We start from the raw sequence: 23,231 nt of genomic DNA on the forward strand, positions 1-23,231 counted from the left end.
CTTCTTCGGAGGCTATTTTTGGGAGAAATTGTTTTTTTACAGGCAGTGGTAACTTCCGTTTAAGTACCTGCCTTGTCCCTCCCATCATCCGTGTACTTTAGCTTTGGTATTGGTATTCCATAAGTAATGGATGATCCGTGGACTGGATACACTTAACAAGAGAAAACATAATTTATGCTTACCTGATAAATTTATTTCTCTTGTAGTGTATCCAGTCCACGGCCCGCCCTGTCACTTTAAGGCAGGTAATTTTTTCATTTGAACTACAGTCACCACTGCACCCTATGGTTTTTCCTTTCTCTGCATGTTTTCGGTCGAATGACTGAATATGGCAGTTAGGGGAGGAGCTATATAGCAGCTTTGCTGTGGGTGGACTCTTGCAGCTTCCTGTTGGGAAGGAGAATATATTCCATAAGTAATGGATGATCCGTGGACTGGATACACTACAAGAGAAATAAATTTATCAGGTAAGCATAAATTGTTTTTCCCCATTCCTGAAACTATTTTGTGGAAATTTTGTTTAAATGTTTATTTTATATTTTTTTTGTTACATTTTTCAAGTTGTCTCAAACTAGACTAGTCTCCTTGATAACAAAAATAGCAAATGTTTGAATTCTGGTGTTTGTGTGTGTGTGTGGTGGGGTTGTTTTTTTTTTTTTTGTTTTTTTTTGTTTTTTTTTTTAAAGCTTCTGAGGTAAATCGAAGTTTCTTTCTAATAACACTGAGTCCACGGATTATCTCTAAATACTATTGAGAATATCACTCCTGGCCAACAGGAGGAGGCAAAGAGCACCACAGCAAAGCTGTTAAATATCACCTCCCTTCCCTCCAACCTCAGTCATTCTCTTTGCCTACGTTAAGAGCAAGGAGGTGGTAAGGTTTAGGTGTCTGGAAGAAGATTCTTCAATCAAGTTTTTATTATTTTCCATCAGTGCAAGTTTGTTCTGCTTTTTCCTGGGGTTTAGCCTTAGCCCATGTCAGTGTCTTAAGTAGAGCAGTGGTGGCTTTTAAGCAATTGGGAACTTCTGGGGTATAATCCTCACTGCGCTTCCCAAATCGTTGTTGCTGCCCTAACTTGAAAGCCTGAGTAAGATTACTCAGTCTTTTTTTTTTTTTTTTTTTTCTCCACAGGTCCATGTGAGGGAGAATGCCTCTCAAACCTAGTGAGCTGCCCTGCTGCAAGGCAGATTACATTGATGTAAGTGCTAATTTTATTTTTCTTAGCAAGTATAAGGAAAAATATGGCACTTTAACAGATTAACTCTGTACGGGACACCAGATACATCGATCCTGGTGTGGGTTAATAGGATAATGTAAGGCAGTGTTTGCAGGCACTGGGGACGAGAGGAGACATAGGCTAAGTGGGTTTATGGTTCCGGTCAGGGTGTTTAGTGTTTTTATTGCTCCCGGCGGCTTTACTTTCAGAGTACAAATTAATGCCGGCCGGGAGGTTAGCTTGATACGCCCACGATGGGCGGGACTGTCTGAGGCGGCAAAGAGTCTTTTTGCATGCTTTTTGTTTCTCTCTTCCTGTGATGCGGAGGGGAGACGTATTTATTGCGGCTCTGCAGTTTTCAGTGAAACTGATACCGGTGGGAGCATCTCTGGGTTGAGTCCGTATTTCATCTAGCTATTGTCTCCGGCAACCAGCATTGCAGGTAGGCACCTCAGCACAGCTATGCTGAGGTGTAGAGGCTGTCTGGGGTGCTCCAGAACAAATGCGTGTGGGTTTTTTTTTTATTTTTTTGTTTTTTGCATTGAAAACGTTATTTTTAAAATTTTAAGCTGTTTTTAATGTTAACCGCACGCACTTCTCAGCTAAATGCCAATGCTGCCATATATTCAATAGATTGTTCTCACCTTGAGAATTCTAAGCTAATTTATATAGCATAGAAATTGATAGATTCCATTTCTTGTAAAGATTAAAGTCTTATCTATCCCAGTGCCACACTTCTGGGTATGTTTGGGTCATATAGTTATAGAAGTGCTAGAACTGTAGATACGCGTACAAATCTTTGTTTAAAATATCAAATTCTTCTTTCAAACTACCAAAGTATCTACATATTGTGGTCTCGGCCTGTTTTTAACTGAATTAGGTGTTTGAGACCTTTTTTTTATTATTCCATCTAGTGAATATCTCATTGCCCATGATTGTGAGGTATTCAGAATATGCATTATTTTGAAACCTGTTGAAGAGCTTCTGCCATGCCATAATGATATTCTTGAAGACTGATAGAGAATATCAGTGGGTAATTTTGGAATGGTTGTGTGTAAGAGTGCTTTAATCAAGTAAGGGCAGACTATGCCTTGTTCCAATGTTAGTAAGGAAACATGTTAAGTATCTAATAGCCAATCAATGGCTATTTTCCCTGTTGTAATATTCAGTGTCTACAATATATTGCTCTTTTCCAAAAGCAGTACAGGACTGCAAAAAAAGGTACAACTTCAAGCACTCAAATTCCCCAATTCAAGTAATTTTAACATTGGAGAGCAACTAAGTTAGATTCCCCTTCTCTCCTCCTCCTCACCCCCTTTTTCTTCTGTTAAGTGTGATCAGTCCACGGGTCATCATTACTTCTGGGATATTACTCCTCCCCAACAGGAAGTGCAAGAGGATTCACCCAGCAGAGCTGCATATAGCTCCTCCCCTCTACGTCACTCCCAGTCATTCTCTTGCACCCAACGACTAGATAGGATGTGTGAGAGGACTATGGTGATTATACTTAGTTTTATATCTTCAATCAAAAGTTTGTTATTTTAAAATTTTAAGTTTTGCAGGATATATTATTGTAGCTTGTATTCCAAAATGTATCATCTTCGAGCAATGAGGGGCCATTTCCCTTATTCTTCTGGAGTTTTTATATTTTAATTGAGTTAATAAGCAGTCAAAAGTTATTTTTGCTGTTATAACAGCATTCACAGGCCTTCTGTTCTTATTCCTATGTGGTAATGGTTGATTAATGGAATTTCTTCAAAATAGAGGTTGTATAAAATAGTTTCAAAACTTAAGCATATGATACTATCTTATTTTATTTTTCCTAAATGGAAAGATCAGGCATAATTGCAATATGGTTTTACTTTAAGTTGTGTTCTTCTTCTTGACCATTTTTGTGTTTGCAATTAGGATATTGGAGCAGGGAAGGGCAAATACTATGCAGTGAATTACCCTTTACGGGATGGTATTGATGACGAATCCTATGAAGCCATATTTAAACCGGTATGTAACCCTTTGTGTTAACTTAACATAGATAGAAATAGATTTAGATAGGTGTGTGTATGTAAAAAAAATTAATTAATATATATATATATATATATATATATATATATATATATATATATATATATATATATATATATATATATATATAATCTCTGTTGATCAATATCACTCTCGTTGTTTTTTGTGTGACAGGTGATGACCAAGGTTATGGAGATGTACCAACCCAGTGCTGTGGTTCTTCAGTGTGGCGCAGACTCGCTCTCCGGGGATAGACTTGGCTGCTTTAATTTAACTATCAAGGGTAAGTTACAATGATGGTAGGCACCATTGTTTTCGATATCCAGTATAATTAAATGTTTTATCTATGGAGGATAAAAATGAGTAGGTCCCATACTTTTACCTGATATATATCTTAACCTGTCTGACAAGTGTTTTTTTTTTTGTCAGTAATACCTAAATTGAGATCACTTTAGTTTCACCATAAATATAAAGTCTGCAGAAGAGATGCAAAAGTGAATTATGCTAGTCTGTAATTTTTTTACTGTACTCGCTTAATCGTGATATTATCTCCTTGTTAACTTTAACACTATGGCTTTAAATTAGTTATTTTAGCCTATTACGTCAATGCATGGCAGTTTATTTTTCACAGTAGTTTGTTTTCTTTACTAAATAGCTGGTTCTCCTCAGGGCATGCCAAGTGTGTTGAGTTCATAAAGACATTTAACCTGCCTCTTCTGATGCTTGGAGGTGGTGGCTATACCATTCGAAATGTAGCTCGATGCTGGACCTATGAGACAGCTGTAGCATTAGACAGTGAGATTCCCAATGGTGAGTGTTGTGGTGTTTTTGTTTGTTTTTTAAGACTCTAAAAGGCAGTGTTTTGTGCGTTTAACATTCAGCTTGCTCTCTAATTCCCTCAATACAGAATTGGAGGGTCATTAAAGTTTCATAATTCTTGTAAAGCCTGCTTGCATTATAAAAATGTTCATATTTTCCAAGGCTACAAATGTGCACAATATATATGCTTATGATGGAAATGTGCTAGTCTTAACTTGCTGGTGACTTCACCAGGACCTGAAATCCTGGAAGTGCTGGGTTGCTGCAGATGGATTAAGTAAAATGGGTATTCAAACCCCTCTATCTCGGCTCTCTTAAAGGGACCGTAAACTTTGAAATGTATTATTTTGCCTCCTTTTTTAGCCATGAAAATTGTGTTATTTATACTTCTCAGAACATGAAAAGCACCATGCTGACTTCAAGGCTAACACTACCTATTTTTCAAAAATTGACTTTAAAGGGATAGTCAACAACAACAATTTTGTGGATTGAAAATGGTTGAAAAAAATATCTCTAAATATTTCCAAACTCTTCTTTTTTTTTTTTTATAAATTTGACTATTTTATAAAATGTGTTTGTTTCTAATCATTGTGCCTGCTGTCACCCACCAGAGCTTCCTTACAATGACTACTTTGAATACTTTGGGCCAGACTTCAAACTTCACATCAGTCCTTCCAACATGACAAACCAGAACACTAATGAATATCTTGAAAAGATAAAGTAAGTATTTCATATGTGTTTTTTAACTATAGCTATGTTTTGTGCATTCCAACTCCTAATTTACCCGTATTCCAGGCAGCGTCTTTTTGAGAACTTGCGTATGCTACCACATGCACCTGGAGTCCAGATGCAGGCCATACCTGAAAGCTCTGTGCATGACGACAGCGGTGATGAAGATGAAGACGATCCTGATAAGCGCATTTCCAGTAAGACATTTTCAACTGTCTAGATATAACGGATTAAAACAGACTCTCTTATTGTACTTATTCACTTTTTAATATTTATTTTTTTTGCCTTGCAGTTCGGTCTTCTGATAAAAGGATAGCATGTGATGAGGAGTTCTCAGACAGTGAAGATGAAGGGGAGGGAGGTCGAAGGAATGTAGCCAGTTTCAAGAAAGCTAAACGTGTGAAGACGGAGGATGAAAAGGATGGGGAAGAGAAGAAAGGTAAAGGAGGTCTCTAAACTTTGTGTGATTTTGCGCTGAGCCAGTGCAGTATAATCTGCGTTGGAGTAGAAATAAAATGTGTTGCCACACTTCGTTTTATTTTAGAGAATATATTAGGGGTGCAATTGTGTAACTTGTGCATGATAGTTGTGTAGAGACTTGGTAATGTCCAGTTTTCTCTGCTCATTTTGTAGGTGAACTGTATGAATTGCATTTATTAAACATTATCTTTATATCATGTAGCCAGCTACAATTTTCCCTCTTTCAAGCACATGAGCGGCTGCAACTCACCAGTCCTAACAAATGAGTGTATTGTTCTACCTACTCTACATTAGAGATAAAGTTTTGTAGCACTTACATGAGGTCTTCCCTCCTTTTTTCTCTTGTTAAGTGTGTTCAGTCCACGGGTCATCCATTACTTATGGGATATATTCTCCTTCCCAACAGGAAGTTGCAAGAGGATCACCCAAGCAGAGCTGCTATATAGCTCCTCCCCTCACATGTCATATCCACTCATTCTCTTGCAAGTCTCAACAAAGAAGGAGGTCGCGAGATGAGATAGGAGTTTTTTACCTAATTATTCTTCAATCAAAAGTTTATTTTAAAATGGCACCGGAGTGTGCTGTGTTTTCTCTCAGGCAGTATTTAGAAGAAGAATCTGCCTGCGTTTTCTATGATCTTAGCAGACGTAACTAAGATCCACTGGCTGTTCTCGCACATTCTGAGGAGAGGGGTAACTTCAGAAAAGGGAATAGCATGCGGGGTCCCCCGCAAATGAGGTATGTGCAGTAATATTTTCTAGGAATGGAATTGACTAAGAAAACACTGCTGGTACCCATATGATGTAAGTACAGCCTTTAATGCAGTAGTAGCGACTGGTATCAGGCTGATAAATGTATGCGCAGTTGAGTTATTTTCTAGGGACTAGAATTTGACTGAGAAAATACTGTTAATACTGAAATAAATGTATGAGCCTTAACTGCAGTAGAAGCGACTGGTAGCAGGCTTAGTGATAACTTTGCATAACAATGGAAAGTTGTTTTTAAAACGTTTACTGGCATGTTATTCGTTTTGTGAGGTACTTTGGTGATAAATCTTTTTGGGCATGATTTTTTCCATATGGCTAACGTATATTTCTGCATAGAAACCGTTGTAACAGGTCTCCCACTGTTGTAATATAGAGTGGGAGGGGCCTTTTTTAGCGCCTTGTTGCGCAGTTAAAATTCTAGCAGTCTTCCTGCTTCTTCCTCCTTGATCCAGGACTTCTCCAGAGAGCTCAGGGGTCTTCAAAATTCATTTTTGAGGGAGGTAATCAGTCACAGCAGACCTGTGACAGTGTATTTGACTGTGATAAAAGCGTTAAATCATAAATTGATTATCCGTTTTTTGGGTATTGAGGGGTTAATCATCCGTTTGCTTGTGGGTGCAATCCTCTGCTAAATTCATACATTTACTGTTAAAATTGTTGGCTATAACTGAATTAGTTCATTGTTATTTCAACTGTGACAGTTTTTTGTGTTTTTAAAAGCGCTGCAGCGTTTTTTTCTATTGCTTGTAAATTTATTGACAGATTTTTTCCAAGCTTGCTAGCCTTCATTGCTAGTCTGTTTAAACATGTCTGATACAGATAAATCTACTTGTTCATTATGTTTAAAAGCCAATGTGGAGCCCAATAGAAATGTGTACCAATTGTATTGATGTTACTTTAAATAAAAGTCAGTCTTTACTGGTAAAGAAATTATCACCAGACAACGAGGGGGAAGTTATGCCGACTAACTCTCCTCACTTGTCAGTACCTTCGCTTCCCGCTCAGGAGGTGCGTGAGATTGTGGCGCCAAGTACATCAAGGCCCTTACAAATCACTGCATGATATGGCTAATGTTATGAAAGAGGTATTATCTAATTTGCCTGAGTTAAGAGGCAAGCGCGATAGCTCTGGGTTTAGGACAGAGCGCGCCGATGACACGAGAGCCATGTCCGATGCTGCGTCACAATTTGCAGAACATGACGGCGAGCTTCATTCTGTGGGTGACGGATCTGATCCGGGGAGACAGGATTCAGAAATTTTAAATTTAAGCTTGTGAACCTCCGTGTATTGCTAGGGGAGGTGTTAGCGGCTCTGAATGATTGCGACACGGTTGCAATCCCAGAGAAATTATGTAGGCTGGATAAATACTATGCGGTACCGGTGTGTACTGACGTTTTTCCTATACCTAAAAGGCTTACAGAGATTATTAGCAAGGAGTGGGATAGACCCGGTGTGCCCTTTTCCCCTCCTCCGATATTTAGAAAAATGTTCCCAATAGACGCCACCACACGAGACTTATGGCAGACGGTCCCTAAAGTGGAGGGAGCAGTTTCTACTTTAGCCAAGCGTACCACTATCCCGGTGGAGGATAGTTGTGCTTTCTCAGATCCAATGGATAAAAAATTAGGATACCTTAAGAAAATGTTTGTTCAACAAGGTTTTATATTACAGCCCCTTGCATGCATTGCGCCCGTCACTGCTGCGGCGGCATTCTGGTTTGAGTCTCTGGAAGAGGCTATTCGCACAGCACCATTGGATGAGATTATGAACAAGCTTAAAGCCCTTAAGCTAGCTAATGCATTTGTTTCGGATGCCGTTGTGCATTTAACCAAACTAACGGCTAAGAACTCCGGATTCGCCATCCAGGCGCGCAGAGCGCTATGGCTTAAATCCTGGTCAGCAGATGTAACTTCTAAATCTAAATTGCTTAATATTCCTTTCAAAGGGCAAACGTTATTCGGGCCCGGCTTGAAAGAAATTATTGCTGACATTACTGGAGGTAAGGGTCACACCCTTCCTCAGGACAGGGCCAAATCAAAGGCCAAACAGTCTAATTTTCGTGCCTTTCGTAATTTCAAGGCAGGAGCAGCATCAACTTCCTCCGCTCCAAAACAGGAAGGGACTGCTACTCGTTACAGACAGGGTTGGAAAGGCAACCAGTCCTGGAACAAGGGCAAGCAGGCCAGAAAACCTACTTCTGCCCCTAAGACAGCATGAAGAGAGGGCCCCCTATCCGGAAACGGATCTAGTGGGGGGGCAGACTTTCTCTCTTCGCCCAGGCCTGGGCAAGAGATGTCCAGGATCCCTGGGCGTTGGAGATCATATCTCAGGGATACCTTCTGGACTTCAAAACTTCTCCTCCACAAGGGAGATTTCATCTGTCAAGGTTATCAACAAACCTAATAAAGAGGCATTTCTACGATGTGTACAAGACCTCTTAGTAATGGGAGTGATCCACCCGGTTCCGCGGACGGAACAAGGGCAAGGTTTTTACTCAAATCTGTTTGTGGTTCCCAAAAAAGAGGGAACCTTCAGGCCAATCTTGGACCTGAAGATCTTAAACAAATTCCTAAGGGTTCCATCGTTCAAAATGGAAACTATTCAAACCTTCCTACCCATGATCCAAGAGGGTCAGTATATGACCACAGTGGACTTAAAGGATGCCTACCTTCACATACCGAATCACAAAGATCATTATCGGTACCTAAGGTTTGCCTTTCTAGACAGGCATTACCAGTTTGTAGCTCTTCCCTTCGGGTTGGCTACGGCCCCGAGAATTTTTACAAAGGTTCTGGGCTCGCTTCTGGCGGTACTAAGACCGCGAGGCATAGCAGTGGCTCCGTACCTAGACGACATTCTGATACAAGCGTCAAGTTTTCAAAATGCAAAGTCTCATACAGAGATAGCTCTAGCATTTCTGAGGTTGCATGGGTGGAAAGTGAACATGGAAAAGAGTTCTCTGTTCCCACTCACAAGGGTTCCCTTTCTAGGGACTCTTATAGATTCTGTAGAGATGAAGATTTACCTGACTGAGTTCAGGTTATCAAAAATCCTAAATGCTTGCCGTGTCCTTCATTCCATTCCAAGCCCATCAGTAGCTCAGTGCATGGAAGTAATCGGCTTAATGGTCGCGGCAATGGACATAGTGCCATTTGCGCGCCTACATCTCAGACCGCTGCAACTATGCATGCTAAGTCAGTGGAATGGGGATTACTCAGATCTGTCCCCTTTACTGAATCTGGACAAGGAGGCCAGAGATTCTCTTCTCTGGTGGTTGTCGCGGGTTCATCTGTCCAAAGGAATGACTTTTTGCAGACCAGATTGCACGATTGTAACAACAGATGCCAGCCTACTAGGCTGGGGTGCAGTCTGGAACTCCCTGAAGGCTCAGGGATCGTGGACTCAGGAGGAGAAACTCCTCCCAATAAACATTCTGGAATTAAGAGCAATATTCAATGCTCTTCTAGCTTGGCCTCAGTTAGCAACACTGAGGTTCATCAGATTTCAGTCGGACAACATCACGACTGTGGCTTACATCAATCATCAGGGGGGAACCAGGAGTTCCTTAGCGATGTTGGAAGTCTCGAAGATAATTCGCTGGGCAGAGTCTCACTCTTATCATCTGTCAGCGATCTACATCCCAGGCGTGGAGAACTGGGAGGCGGATTTTCTAAGTCGCCAGACTTTTCATCCGGGGGAGTGGGAACTTCATCCGGAGGTCTTCGCTCAACTGATCGTTGGGGCAAACCAGATCTGGATCTCATGGCGTCTCGCCAGAACGCCAAGCTTCCTTGTTACGGATCCAGGTCCAGGGACCCGGGAGCGGTGCTGGTAGATGCACTAGCAGCCCCTTGGGTTTTCCACATGGCTTATGTGTGTCCACCTTTTCCGTTGCTACCTCGACTGATTGCCAGGATCAAACAGGAGAGAGCATCAGTGATTCTGATAGCGCCTGCGTGGCCACGCAGGACCTGGTATGCAGACCTAGTGTCGTCCTGTCCTCCATGGTCTCTGCCTCTGAGGCAGGACCTTCTAATCCAGGGTCCTTTCAACCATCCAAGCCTAATTTCTCTGAGGCTGACTGCATGGAGATTGAACGCTTGATTCTATCGAAGCGTGGTTTTTCGGAGTCCGTTATTGATACGTTAATACAGGCTCGGAAACATGTTACCAGAAAAATTTACCATAAGATATGGTGTAAATATTTATATTGGTGTGAATCCAAGAGTTACTCATGGAGTAAGGTTAGGATTCCTAGGATATTAGCTTTTCTACAAGAGGGTTTAGAAAAGGGTTTATCCGCTAGTTCATTAAAAGGACAGATTTCTGCTCTGTCTATTCTTTTTACACAAACGTCTGGCAGAGAATCCAGACGTCCAGGCCTTTTGTCAGGCTTTGACTAGGATTAAGCCTGTGTTTAAAACCGTTGCTCCTCCGTGGAGCTTAAACTTAGTTCTTAAAGTTCTTCAGGGTGTTCCGTTTGAACCCCTTCATTCCATTGATATTAAGCTTTTATCTTGGAAAGTTCTGTTTTTGATGGCTATTTCCTCGGCTCGAGGAGTCTCTGAGTTATCTGCCTTACATTGCGATTCTCCTTATCTGATTTTTCATTCAGACAAGGTAGTTCTGCGTACTAAACCTGGGTTTTTACCTAAGGTTGTTTCTAACAGGAATATCAATCAAGAGATTGTTGTCCCATCATTGTGCCCTAATCCTTCTTCAAAGAAGGAACGTCCTTTGCATAATCTGGACGTAGTCCATGCCCTGAAGTTCTACTTACAGGCAACTAAAGATTTTCGGCAAACTTCTTCTCTGTTTGTCGTTTATTCTGGGCAGAGGAGAGGTCAAAAGGCTTCGGCCACCTCTCTCTCTTTTTGGCTTCGTAGCATAATACGTTTAGCCTATGAGACTGCTGGTCAGCAGCCTCCTGAAAGAATTACAGCTCATTCCACTAGAGCTGTGGCTTCCACCTGGGCCTTTAAGAATGAGGCCTCTGTTGAACAGATTTGCAAGGCTGCAATTTGGTCTTCACTTCATACCTTTTTCAAAATTTTACAAATTTGACACTTTTGCTTCTTCGGAGGCTGTTTTTGGGAGACAGGTTCTACAGGCAGTGGTTCCTTCTGTTTAATGTTCCTGCCTTGTCCCTCCCTTCATCCGTGTACTTTAGCTTTGGTATTGGTATCCCATAAGTAATGGATGACCCGTGGACTGAACACACTTAACAAGAGAAAACATAATTTATGCTTACCTGATTTATTTTTATTTATTTCTCTTGTGTGTTCAGTCCACGGCCCGCCCTGTCTTTTTTTGAGGCAGTTCTAAATTTTAATTAAAGCTCCAGTCACCACTGCACCCTATAGTTTCTCCTTTCTCGTCTTGTTTCTGTCGAATGACTGGATATGACATGAGGGGAGGAGCTATATAGCAGCTCTGCTTGGGTGATCCTCTTGCAACTTCCTGTTGGGAAGGAGAATATATCCCATAAGTAATGGATGACCCGTGGACTGAACACACTACAAGAGAAATAAATTTATCAGGTAAGCATAAATTATGTTTTTTTTTTTTTTTTTGTAATTCTCTGGTTGACAAAGGCTGCTTCCTCTGTCTAATTAAATTTTATATGAATAAGTAGCTTTGACATCTTTTTCCCTACCACAGGCTGTACATGTTAGATGCAAATGAGCTGCAAGTCTCGTGCCAGACACGGGTGTCCCGCATACCATTTCCATACATGTTTGACTTAGATTAAGGCGAGTTCTTTATTTTCCTTTTAGGGTGCATCAACTAAATATATCTAAAAAATTAAGCAAAATAAATAAAAGTAAATTGGATTGTTTAAATTTGTATTATCTATCTGAATCATGAGAGAATTTTTGGGTTTAGTGTCCCTTTTAATGAGTTTGATACTCCCTCATCTGTAGAAGTTTTTCCTGTTCAGACATGAATGGGATAAGCAAGGGATTCCTTTTTCCCCTTCCCCTATTTTTTTTTTTTTTTCCTGTTGCCAACTCCATTCGGTACTTGTGGCGCTCTGTGCCTAAGGTAGGAGCGATTTCTACTCTAGCTAAAAGTACTATTCCTATAGAGGTAAGTTGTTCTTTTAAGGATCCCATGGATAAGAAGCTAGAGGCTTATTTAAAAAAGATGTAAATTCATCAGGGATTACAGTGGCAGCCTGCTGCAAGTATTGCTTCAGTTGTGGAAGCAGTATCTTATTGGTGCAATGCTTTGTCTGAGCTGATTTCAGAGGAGACTACTATAGAGGAGATCCAAGATGGGATCAAGGCTCTTAAACTAGCCAATACTTTTATCTGTGATGCCAACATGCAAGTGATTATGCTGGAAGCCAAAATGTCTAGCTTTGCAGTTCTAGCTCTGAGCTTTGTGGTTAAAATCTTGGTCGGCGGATGTAACTTCCAAATCCAAGCTTTTGTCTTTACATTATAAGGGGTAAGACTTTATTTGGTCCTGGTCTGGTGGAGATCATTCCTGAAATTACAGGGTGGAAAGGGATCTTTCCTACCTCAGGACAAGATTATCTGCAGACCAGGTAAAGAGGCCTTCTTAAACTGCGTAAAGGACCTATCTTCCCTGGGAGTGATTGTTCCTGTAAGGGAACAGGGTCTAGGATTCTATTCAATTCTTTTTGTGTTTTCCAAAAAGGAGGGAACTTTCCATCCCATTTTTAGACCTAAAGTGTAAAACAAATTCCTCAGGGTTCCGTTCTTCAAAATGGAAACCATTCGTTACATTCTTCCCTTGGTCCAAGAGGCTTAGTTAATGACGACCATAGACCTGATGGACGCATATCTTCATGTTCCCATTCACAGGTATAATCACTGGTTTCTGAGATTTGCCTTTCTGGACATGCATTTCCAGTTTGTTGCACTTCCATTTGGCTTTGCCACTGCTCCCAGAATATTCAAAGGTTCTGGGGGGCTCTTTTGGCAGTGGTCAGATCTCAGAATTGTGGTGGCGTCTTACCTAGACGACATCTTGATTCAGGTATTATCAACTAGCAAAATCTCATACAGAGATGTTGTCTTAGCTACGTTCCCTTGTTCCAGCTACAAAGGTTTTTTTTGTTTTGTTTTTTTTCTTAAGGACAATCATAGATTCCCTATCCATGAAGATTTTCCTGACGGATGTCAGAAAATCCAAACTTCTTGCTTCGTGCCTTTCTCTCCAGTCTGCTATTCGGCCATCAGTGGCTCAATGCATGGAGGTGATTGGTCTGATGGTTGCTTCCATGGACATCATTCCTTTTTGCTCCTTTCTATTTGAGACCTCTGCAACTTTGCATGCTCAGTCAATGGAATTGAGACCATTCAGATCTGTCGCAGAGGATAGATCTGGATCCCCTAACAAGAGACTCTCTCTTTTGGTGGATTTCACAGGACCATCTGTCTCCGGGCACTTGCTTTCTGAGACCTTCCTAGGCGATTGTGACCACGGACACACTAAAAGTTTAGGGCCTGTGGACTTGGGAGGAGTTTTCTCTTCCCATAAACAACTTGAGTTGAGAGCAATCTTCAATGCCTTGACAGCTTGGTCTCTATCTTTAGTCAGACTTATCAGATTCCAATCGGACAACATAACCTCAGTGGCTTACATCAACCATCAGGGAGGAACTCGGAGTGCCATGGCTATGAAGGAGGTGACTCGCTTTCTACAGTAGGTGGAAGCTCACAATTGTATGTCCACGTCCCAGGGGTGGACAACTGGGAGGCGGATTTTCTGAGCAGACAAACCTTTCATACCAGGGAGTGGGCTCTCCATCCGGAAGTGTTCTCAAGGAAAACCCTCAAGTGGAGGGGTTCCGGAGTTGGATCTGATGGCTTCTCGTCAAAACGCCAAGCTTCCAACGTACGGTTCAAGGTTAAAAGATCCTCAATGCCGCTATTCAATTTAGCATACCTGTTTCCTCCGTTTGCTCTCCTTTCACGAGTCATTGCTTGTATCAAGCAGGAGAGAACTTCTGTGATTCTAATAGTTCCTGCATGGCCTCGCAGGACCTGGTTTGCGGATCTGGTGACAATGTCATCTCTTCCACCCTGGAGGTTACCTCTGAGGAAGGACCTTCTAATTCAGGGTCCTTTCCTCCATCCAAATCTAGATTCTCTGAAGCTGACTGCTTGGAGATTGAATGCCTAGATTTGGCCAGGCTTAGCTTTTCTGAAACGGTCATTGATACAATCCTTCAGGCTCTTAAACCAGTTAATCGTAAGTTTTACCATAAGGTATGGTGTGTATATATACCTATATTGGTGTGAATCGAAGGGTTTCTCTTGGAGTAGGGTCAGGGTACCCAGAATCTTGTCTTTTCTTCAGAAGAATACCCAGGTAAGCTCAAAAGCAGCAAAGCATTACTGGGAGGTGGATGCACATATATGCCTCTAGTCCTTGACTGACTTTATTATTTTCATCTAGTTCTGTTGTGCATTTCTGCTCTCTTAACAAAGTATATCAAGAGTACAACGCAAAATTGACAATAGAAGTAATTTGGAAAGATGTTTAAAATCATATACTCTATTTGAATCATAGAAGAAAAGTCTGTTTCATGTCTATTTAAAGTAATTGTAAAGTTTAATGAATAAGTGCCCGGTATCTAAACATACCCTTTTAAAAACGGGCACTTTTGTTCATTAAAGTTTACAGTGAAGCTTCTTTTTTAAAATACTTTACCTTTCTTTATGGAAAACAGACCGGCGATCTTCCGCCTGCTTCTCCTGCTAAAGTTAGCACAGCGTTGACTTATCCGGCTTCCTTCAATCGTTGCGTGCCTCCACGAACTGAAAGCCAAAGGGGGCACTCAACGATTGGAGGAAGCCGGATTAGTCATTGCTGTGCTAACTACAGCAGGAGAAGCGGACAGAGGATCACCTGTGAAGTTTAATGAAAAAGTGCCCTTAAGTGTTTTTAGATACCGGAACACTTGCTCCTTAAAGTGATTGTACAATTTAATGACGATCACCCAACAGTGTCTTTCTGTAATTTTATACCAGTTCACATAAAAGTATGCACACCAACCTCCTTGCGCTGTTTCAAAAATAGTCCACACAGGTGTTAAATTTAGAGCTTGGGTATTGCTCTGTAAGTTATCAGCAAAGCTGCACGCTTTCCAATGTAAAGAAGCATTATTAGGTAATGACGGCAACATTTCAGGCACCTACCCCTTTGTCAAGCTTTGCTGTTATTGTTACTGTAATTATACTTTTGCTATATGGATATTAGGTCTTCCTATGAACCTGTTATCCAGGTGAAGCAACATTCTATATATTTCCAACCATGCTTACTACAGTTAACCATTTTGGAAGGGGAGACAAGCCAACTTCTAGTTGCTAGAAGGCATTTTCTGCATTTCTAAAATAGTCTTCACAGGTCTGGCATGCTCTTGTTTAAACTCCATTTCTTTTACAAGATACGAGTCCACAGGTTTCATCCTTGTGGGATATCGCCTCCTGGTCAGCAGGAGGAGGCAAAGAGCAGCAGAGCTGTATATATAGCTCCTCCCTTCCCTGCCACCCCATTCATTCTCTTTGCCTGTGTTAGTGATAGGGAGAGGTAAAGTGAGGTGTTTAGATTTTTTCAATCAAGAGTTTGTTTTTAAATGGTACCAGTGTGTGCTATTTCTCCAACATAGGTGTGTCCGGTCCACGGCGTCATCCTTACTTGTGGGATATTCTCTTCCCCAACAGGAAATGGCAAAGAGCCCAGCAAAGCTGGTCACATGATCCCTCCTAGGCTCCGCCTACCCCAGTCATTCTCTTTGCCGTTGTACAGGCAACATCTCCACGGAGATGGCTTAGAGTTTTTTAGTGTTTAACTGTAGTTTTTATTATTCAATCAAGAGTTTGTTATTTTGAAATAGTGCTGGTATGTACTATTTACTCAGAAACAGAAAAGAGATGAAGATTTCTGTTTGTATGAGGAAAATGATTTTAGCAACCGTCACTAAAATCCATGGCTGTTCCACACAGGACTGTTGAGAGCAATTAACTTCAGTTGGGGGAACAGTGAGCAGTCTCTTGCTGCTTGAGGTATGACACATTCTAACAAGACGATGTAATGCTGGAAGCTGTCATTTTCCCTCTGGGATCCGGTAAGCCATGTTTATTACGATTGTAAATAAGGGCTTCAAAAAGGGCTTATTAAGACTGTAGACTTTTTTTGGGCTAAATCGATTGATTATTAACACATATTTAGCCTTGAGGAATCATTTTATCTGGGTATTTTGATATAATAATATCGGCAGGCACTGTTTTAGACACCTTATTCTTTAGGGGCTTTCCCAAAGCATAGGCAGAGCCTCATTTTCGCGCCGGTGTTGCGCACTTGTTTTTGAGAGGCATGGCATGCAGTCGCATGTGAGAGGAGCTCTGATACTTAGAAAAGACTTTCTGAAGGCGTCATTTGGTATCGTATTCCCCTTGGGGCTTGGTTGGGTCTCAGCAAAGCAGATACCAGGGACTGTAAAGGGGTTAAAGTTCAAAACGGCTCCGGTTCCGTTATTTTAAGGGTTAAAGCTTCCAAATTTGGTGTGCAATACTTTTAAGGCTTTAAGACACTGTGGTGAAAATTTGGTGAATTTTGAACAATTACTTCATGTTTTTTCGCATTTGCAGTAATAAAGTGTGTTCAGTTTAAAATTTAAAGTGACAGTAACGGTTTTATTTTAAAACGTTTTTTGTACTTGTTATCAAGTTTATGCCTGTTTAACATGTCTGAACTACCAGATAGACTGTGTTCTGAATGTGGGGAAGCCAGAATTCCTATTCATTTAAATAAATGTGATTTATGTGACAATGACAATGATGCCCAAGATGATTCCTCAAGTGAGGGGAGTAAGCATGGTACTGCATCATTCCCTCCTTCGTCTACACGAGTCTTGCCCACTCAGGAGGCCCCTAGTACATCTAGCGCGCCAATACTCCTTACTATGCAACAATTAACGGCTGTAATGGATAATTCTGTCAAAAACATTTTAGCCAAAATGAACACTTATCAGCGTAAGCGCGACTGCTCTGTTTTAGATACTGAAGAGCATGACGACGCTGATATTAATATTTCTGAAGGGCCCCTAACTCAGTCTGATGGGGCCAGGGAGGTTTTGTCTGAGGGAGAAATTACTGATTCAGGGAACATTTCTCAACAAGCTGAACCTGATGTGATTGCATTTAAATTTAAGTTGGAACATCTCCGCATTCTGCTTAAGGAGGTATTATCCACTCTGGATGATTGTGACAAGTTGGTCATCCCAGAGAAACTATGTAAAATGGACAAGTTCCTAGAGGTGCCGGGGCTCCCAGAAGCTTTTCCTATACCCAAGCGGGTGGCGGACATTGTTAATAAAGAATGGGAAAGGCCCGGTATTCCTTTCGTCCCTCCCCCCATATTTAAAAAATTGTTTCCTATGGTCGACCCCAGAAAGGACTTATGGCAGACAGTCCCCAAGGTCGAGGGAGCGGTTTCCACTTTAAACAAACGCACCACTATACCCATAGAGGATAGTTGTGCTTTCAAAGATCCTATGGATAAAAAATTAGAAGGTTTGCTTAAAAAGATGTTTGTTCAGCAGGGTTACCTTCTACAACCAATTTCATGCATTGTCCCTGTCGCTACAGCCGCATGTTTCTGGTTCGATGAGCTGATAAAGGCGGTCGACAGTGATTCCCCTCCTTATGAGGAGATTATGGACAGAATCAATGCTCTCAAATTGGCTAATTCTTTCACCCTAGACGCCACTTTGCAATTGGCTAGGTTAGCGGCTAAGAATTCTGGGTTTGCTATTGTGGCGCGCAGAGCGCTTTGGTTGAAATCTTGGTCGGCTGATGCGTCTTCCAAGAACAAGCTACTTAACATTCCTTTCAAGGGGAAAACGTTGTTTGGCCCTGACTTGAAAGAGATTATCTCGGATATCACTGGGGGTAAGGGCCACGCCCTTCCTCAGGATCGGCCTTTCAAGGCAAAAAATAAACCTAATTTTCGTCCCTTTCGTAGAAACGGACCAGCCCAAAGTGCTACGTCCTCTAAGCAAGAGGGTAATACTTCTCAAGCCAAGCCAGCTTGGAGACCAATGCAAGGCTGGAACAAGGGAAAGCAGGCCAAGAAACCTGCCACTGCTACCAAGACAGCATGAAATGTTGGCCCCCGATCCGGGACCGGATCTGGTGGGGGGCAGACTCTCTCTCTTCGCTCAGGCTTGGGCAAGAGATGTTCTGGATCCTTGGGCGCTAGAAATAGTCTCCCAAGGTTATCTTCTGGAATTCAAGGGACTTCCCCCAAGGGGGAGGTTCCACAGGTCTCAGTTGTCTTCAGACCACATAAAAAGACAGGCATTCTTACATTGTGTAGAAGACCTGTTAAAAATGGGAGTGATTCATCCCGTTCCATTAAGAGAACAAGGGATGGGGTTCTACTCCAATCTGTTTATAGTTCCCAAAAAAGAGGGAACGTTCAGACCAATCTTAGATCTCAAGATCTTAAACAAGTTTCTCAAGGTTCCATCGTTCAAGATGGAAACCATTCGAACTATTCTTCCTTCCATCCAGGAAGGTCAATTCATGACCACGGTGGATTTAAAGGATGCGTATCTACATATTCCTATCCACAAGGAACATCATCGGTTCCTGAGGTTCGCATTCCTGGACAAACATTACCAGTTCGTGGCGCTTCCTTTCGGATTAGCCACTGCTCCAAGGATTTTCACAAAGGTACTAGGGTCCCTTCTAGCTGTGCTAAGACCAAGGGGCATTGCTGTAGTACCTTACTTGGACGACATTCTGATTCAAGCGTCGTCCCTTCCTCAAGCAAAGGCTCACACGGACATTGTCCTGGCCTTTCTCAGATCTCACGGATGGAAAGTGAACGTGGAAAAGAGTTCTCTATCTCAGTCAACAAGGGTTCCCTTCTTGGGAACAATAATAGACTCCTTAGAAATGAGGATTTTTCTGACAGAGGCCAGAAAAACAAAACTTCTAGACTCTTGTCGGATACTTCATTCCGTTCCTCTTCCTTCCATAGCTCAATGCATGGAAGTGATCGGGTTGATGGTAGCGGCAATGGACATTGTTCCTTTTGCACGCATTCATCTAAGACCATTACAACTGTGCATGCTCAGTCAGTGGAATGGGGACTATACAGACTTGTCTCCGAAGATACAAGTAAATCAGAGGACCAGAGACTCACTCCGTTGGTGGCTGTCCCTGGACAACCTGTCACGAGGGATGACATTCCGCAGACCAGAGTGGGTCATTGTCACGACCGACGCCAGTCTGATGGGCTGGGGCGCGGTCTGGGGATCCCTGAAAGCTCAGGGTCTTTGGTCTCGGGAAGAATCTCTTCTACCGATAAATATTCTGGAACTGAGAGCGATATTCAATGCTCTCAAGGCTTGGCCTCAGCTAGCGAGGGCCAAGTTCATACGGTTTCAATCAGACAACATGACAACTGTTGCGTACATCAACCATCAGGGGGGAACAAGGAGTTCCCTGGCGATGGAAGAAGTGACCAAAATCATTCTATGGGCGGAGTCTCACTCCTGCCACCTGTCTGCTATCCACATCCCAGGAGTGGAAAATTGGGAAGCGGATTTTCTGAGTCGTCAGACATTGCATCCGGGGGAGTGGGAACTCCATCCGGAAATCTTTGCCCAAGTCACTCAGCTGTGGGGCATTCCAGACATGGATCTGATGGCCTCTCGTCAGAACTTCAAAGTTCCCTGCTACGGGTCCAGATCCAGGGATCCCAAGGCGGCTCTAGTGGATGCACTAGTAGCACCTTGGACCTTCAAACTAGCTTATGTGTTCCCGCCGTTTCCTCTCATCCCCAGGCTGGTAGCCAGGATCAATCAGGAGAGGGCGTCGGTGATCTTGATAGCTCCTGCGTGGCCACGCAGGACTTGGTACGCAGATCTGGTGAATATGTCATCGGCTCCTCCTTGGAAGCTACCTTTGAGACGAGACCTTCTTGTTCAGGGTCCGTTCGAACATCCGAATCTGGTTTCACTCCAGCTGACTGCTTGGAGATTGAACGCTTGATCTTATCGAAGCGAGGATTCTCAGATTCTGTTATCGATACTCTTGTTCAGGCCAGAAAGCCTGTAACTAGAAAGATTTACCACAAAATTTGGAAAAAATATATCTGTTGGTGTGAATCTAAAGGATTCCCTTGGGACAAGGTTAAGATTCCTAGGATTCTATCCTTCCTTCAAGAAGGATTGGAAAAAGGATTATCTGCAAGTTCCCTGAAGGGACAGATTTCTGCCTTGTCTGTGTTACTTCACAAAAGGCCGGCCGCTGTGCCAGATGTTCAAGCCTTTGTTCAGGCTCTGGTTAGAATTAAGCCTGTTTACAAACCTTTGACTCCTCCTTGGAGTCTCAATTTAGTTCTTTCAGTTCTTCAGGGGGTTCCGTTTGAACCCTTGCATTCCGTTGATATTAAGTTATTATCTTGGAAAGTTTTGTTTTTAGTTGCAATTTCTTCTGCTAGAAGAGTTTCAGAATTATCTGCTCTGCAGTGTTCTCCTCCTTATCTGGTGTTCCATGCAGATAAGGTGGTTTTACGTACTAAACCTGGTTTTCTTCCAAAAGTTGTTTCTAACAAAAACATTAACCAGGAGGTTATCGTACCTTCTCTGTGTCCGAAACCAGTTTCAAAGAAGGAACGTTTGTTGCACAATTTGGATGTTGTTCGCGCTCTAAAATTCTATTTAGAGGCTACAAAGGATTTCAGACAAACATCTTCCTTGTTTGTTGTTTATTCCGGTAAAAGGAGAGGTCAAAAAGCAACTTCTACCTCTCTCTCTTTTTGGATTAAAAGCATCATCAGATTGGCTTACGAGACTGCCGGACGGCAGCCTCCCGAAAGAATCACAGCTCATTCCACTAGGGCTGTGGCTTCCACATGGGCCTTCAAGAACGAGGCTTCTGTTGATCAGATATGTAGGGCAGCGACTTGGTCTTCACTGCACACTTTTACCAAATTTTACAAGTTTGATACTTTTGCTTCTTCTGAGGCTATTTTTGGGAGAAAGGTTTTGCAAGCCGTGGTGCCTTCCATTTAGGTGACCTGATTTGCTCCCTCCCTTCATCCGTGTCCTAAAGCTTTGGTATTGGTTCCCACAAGTAAGGATGACGCCGTGGACCGGACACACCTATGTTGGAGAAAACAGAATTTATGTTTACCTGATAAATTACTTTCTCCAACGGTGTGTCCGGTCCACGGCCCGCCCTGGTTTTTTTAATCAGGTCTGATAATTTATTTTCTTTAACTACAGTCACCACGGTACCATATGGTTTCTCCTATGCAAATATTCCTCCTTAACGTCGGTCGAATGACTGGGGTAGGCGGAGCCTAGGAGGGATCATGTGACCAGCTTTGCTGGGCTCTTTGCCATTTCCTGTTGGGGAAGAGAATATCCCACAAGTAAGGATGACGCCGTGGACCGGACACACCGTTGGAGAAAGTAATTTATCAGGTAAACATAAATTCTGTTTTTTCTCAGGGCTAGAGCTACAGGCTTTTCTGCAATGGAGACTGGGGATATTTTCATTCTCTCTGCGACTCCCATTCTGTTTGCTGCCCTGCTGATGGTCTTAGCAGATATTATCTAAGACCCTGTTTGTTCCCACAGATTTGCTGGAGGTGATGAAAAGAACATCTTCATTGTGTGGGACAAGTTCATGCTGCGCTCAGCATTAAGGTATGTACAGTCGGTCTGCTTCTGGGAGAGACTGAGTAACTCAGAACAGACTGGTATTTATTCCATATACCAGGAATGGTTATCAGTTTGCACAGGGATAAAATGTGTGCATGGGTCTACCCTTTTTATTTAATAAGATAAGCTGTACTATAAGTGGCAGAAGTTTTATTTAAGGCCTAATGAGTATTAGCCGGTGTATTAGCAGTTTTAAGCAACTTTGTAATTTACTCCTATCAACTTTTTTGTTCTCTTGCTATTTTTATTTAAAAAGTAGTAATTTAAAGCTTAGTAGCCAGCCCATATTAGGTTCAGCACCATGGATAGCGCTTGCTTATTGGTGGATACAGCTGGCAAACAAATTGGCAAGCATAACCCAGGTTCTCAACCAATAATGGGCCGGCTCTAAAGCTCTACATTCCTGCTTTTTTAAATAAAGACAGCAAGAGAACAAAGAAAAATGAATAAGAGTAAATTAGAAAGTTGTTTAGAATTACATGCTATATCTTCATCATTAAAGAAAAAAATTGGGTTTAGTGTCTCTTTAACTGTTACTAAGCTTAACGGCAGGACAGGGTTGTGTTTTTTTTTGCTTGAGGGGGCACATTGGTGGTCACGGTACACTTTATATAAGTTGTGTGGGGACATACCGACATGTTAATTCCCATGTGGTCTCTACTTTCTGGAGTTAGTTTCCGCCCACGAGTTTTGCACGCTTAGCCGCGAAGTTGATATCCGGATACTTGTGATTGCGGTAGCATGTCTAGAGTCTCCGGTGTGGCCTAAGTCAGCTTGTGTTTATAATCTCACAAGCGGTCTTAGACACGCCGTTCAGAGTACTATTGAGTGATTCGTGGGGACAGGTAGGCGCCGCAGCGGAGCTGTGGCGAGATGCAAGTTCTAAATTTTGTCCCTAAGACGTTATGCATTGTTAGTGTACACTTATAGGGGTGATCTACTGAAAGTCCTATAGTGATTCCCTGTTATTGCATTGTTTATTGCGGAGCAGTAAAAACTATACAGTTTTAATTTTTAAAGACACATTACACTCGTTCTTCAGCAAATTTTCTCAAAGTTTTTGCTTTTTATTTTTTAATTATAGTACCACGACCAATATTGCTATTGCTTATTTGTCATGGCTGACCTTCAGGAAAGTACATGTACTATGTGTTTAGATACCAATGTGGAACCCCCTATTACTTTTTGTCCCTCATGTACTGAGAGGGCTTTACAGTTTAAAGAACACATTTTCTTTAATGCAAGTATATCTAAGGATGTTTTTCAGACTGATGACACTCAGGGTATGCCGCAACTTTCTCCCCAAGCGTCACAGCCTTTAACGCCCGCTCAGGCAACACCGTGTTCTTCAACTGCGTCTGCTTCATTTACCCTTCAAGATATGGCTGCAGTTATGTCATCCACTCTTCCAGAAGTTTTATCTAAGTTGCCAGCTTTTCAAGGCAAACGCAGTAGGACAGAGGCCCATGTAGTCCCT

At 42.1% G+C, this 23,231-nt stretch overlaps 1 protein-coding gene across 2 annotated transcripts in view; it reads left to right on the forward strand.

Moving 5' to 3' along the window:
* The window catches only part of HDAC1 (histone deacetylase 1), a 70,240-nt gene that overhangs the window by 38,840 nt on the left and 8,169 nt on the right, over positions 1-23,231 (forward strand). For both annotated transcript variants that reach the window (XM_053707252.1, XM_053707251.1), the window contains exons 7-12: positions 3,125-3,217; positions 3,413-3,521; positions 3,908-4,048; positions 4,669-4,777; positions 4,853-4,983; positions 5,079-5,225. In XM_053707252.1, coding sequence (XP_053563227.1) covers positions 3,125-3,217; positions 3,413-3,521; positions 3,908-4,048; positions 4,669-4,777; positions 4,853-4,983; positions 5,079-5,225 — 730 coding nt within the window. The remainder of the gene's footprint in view (positions 1-3,124; positions 3,218-3,412; positions 3,522-3,907; positions 4,049-4,668; positions 4,778-4,852; positions 4,984-5,078; positions 5,226-23,231) is intronic.

The sequence above is a fragment of the Bombina bombina genome, chromosome 3, assembly GCF_027579735.1.
Source record: "Bombina bombina isolate aBomBom1 chromosome 3, aBomBom1.pri, whole genome shotgun sequence".
In the NCBI taxonomy this organism is placed as follows: domain Eukaryota; kingdom Metazoa; phylum Chordata; class Amphibia; order Anura; family Bombinatoridae; genus Bombina; species Bombina bombina.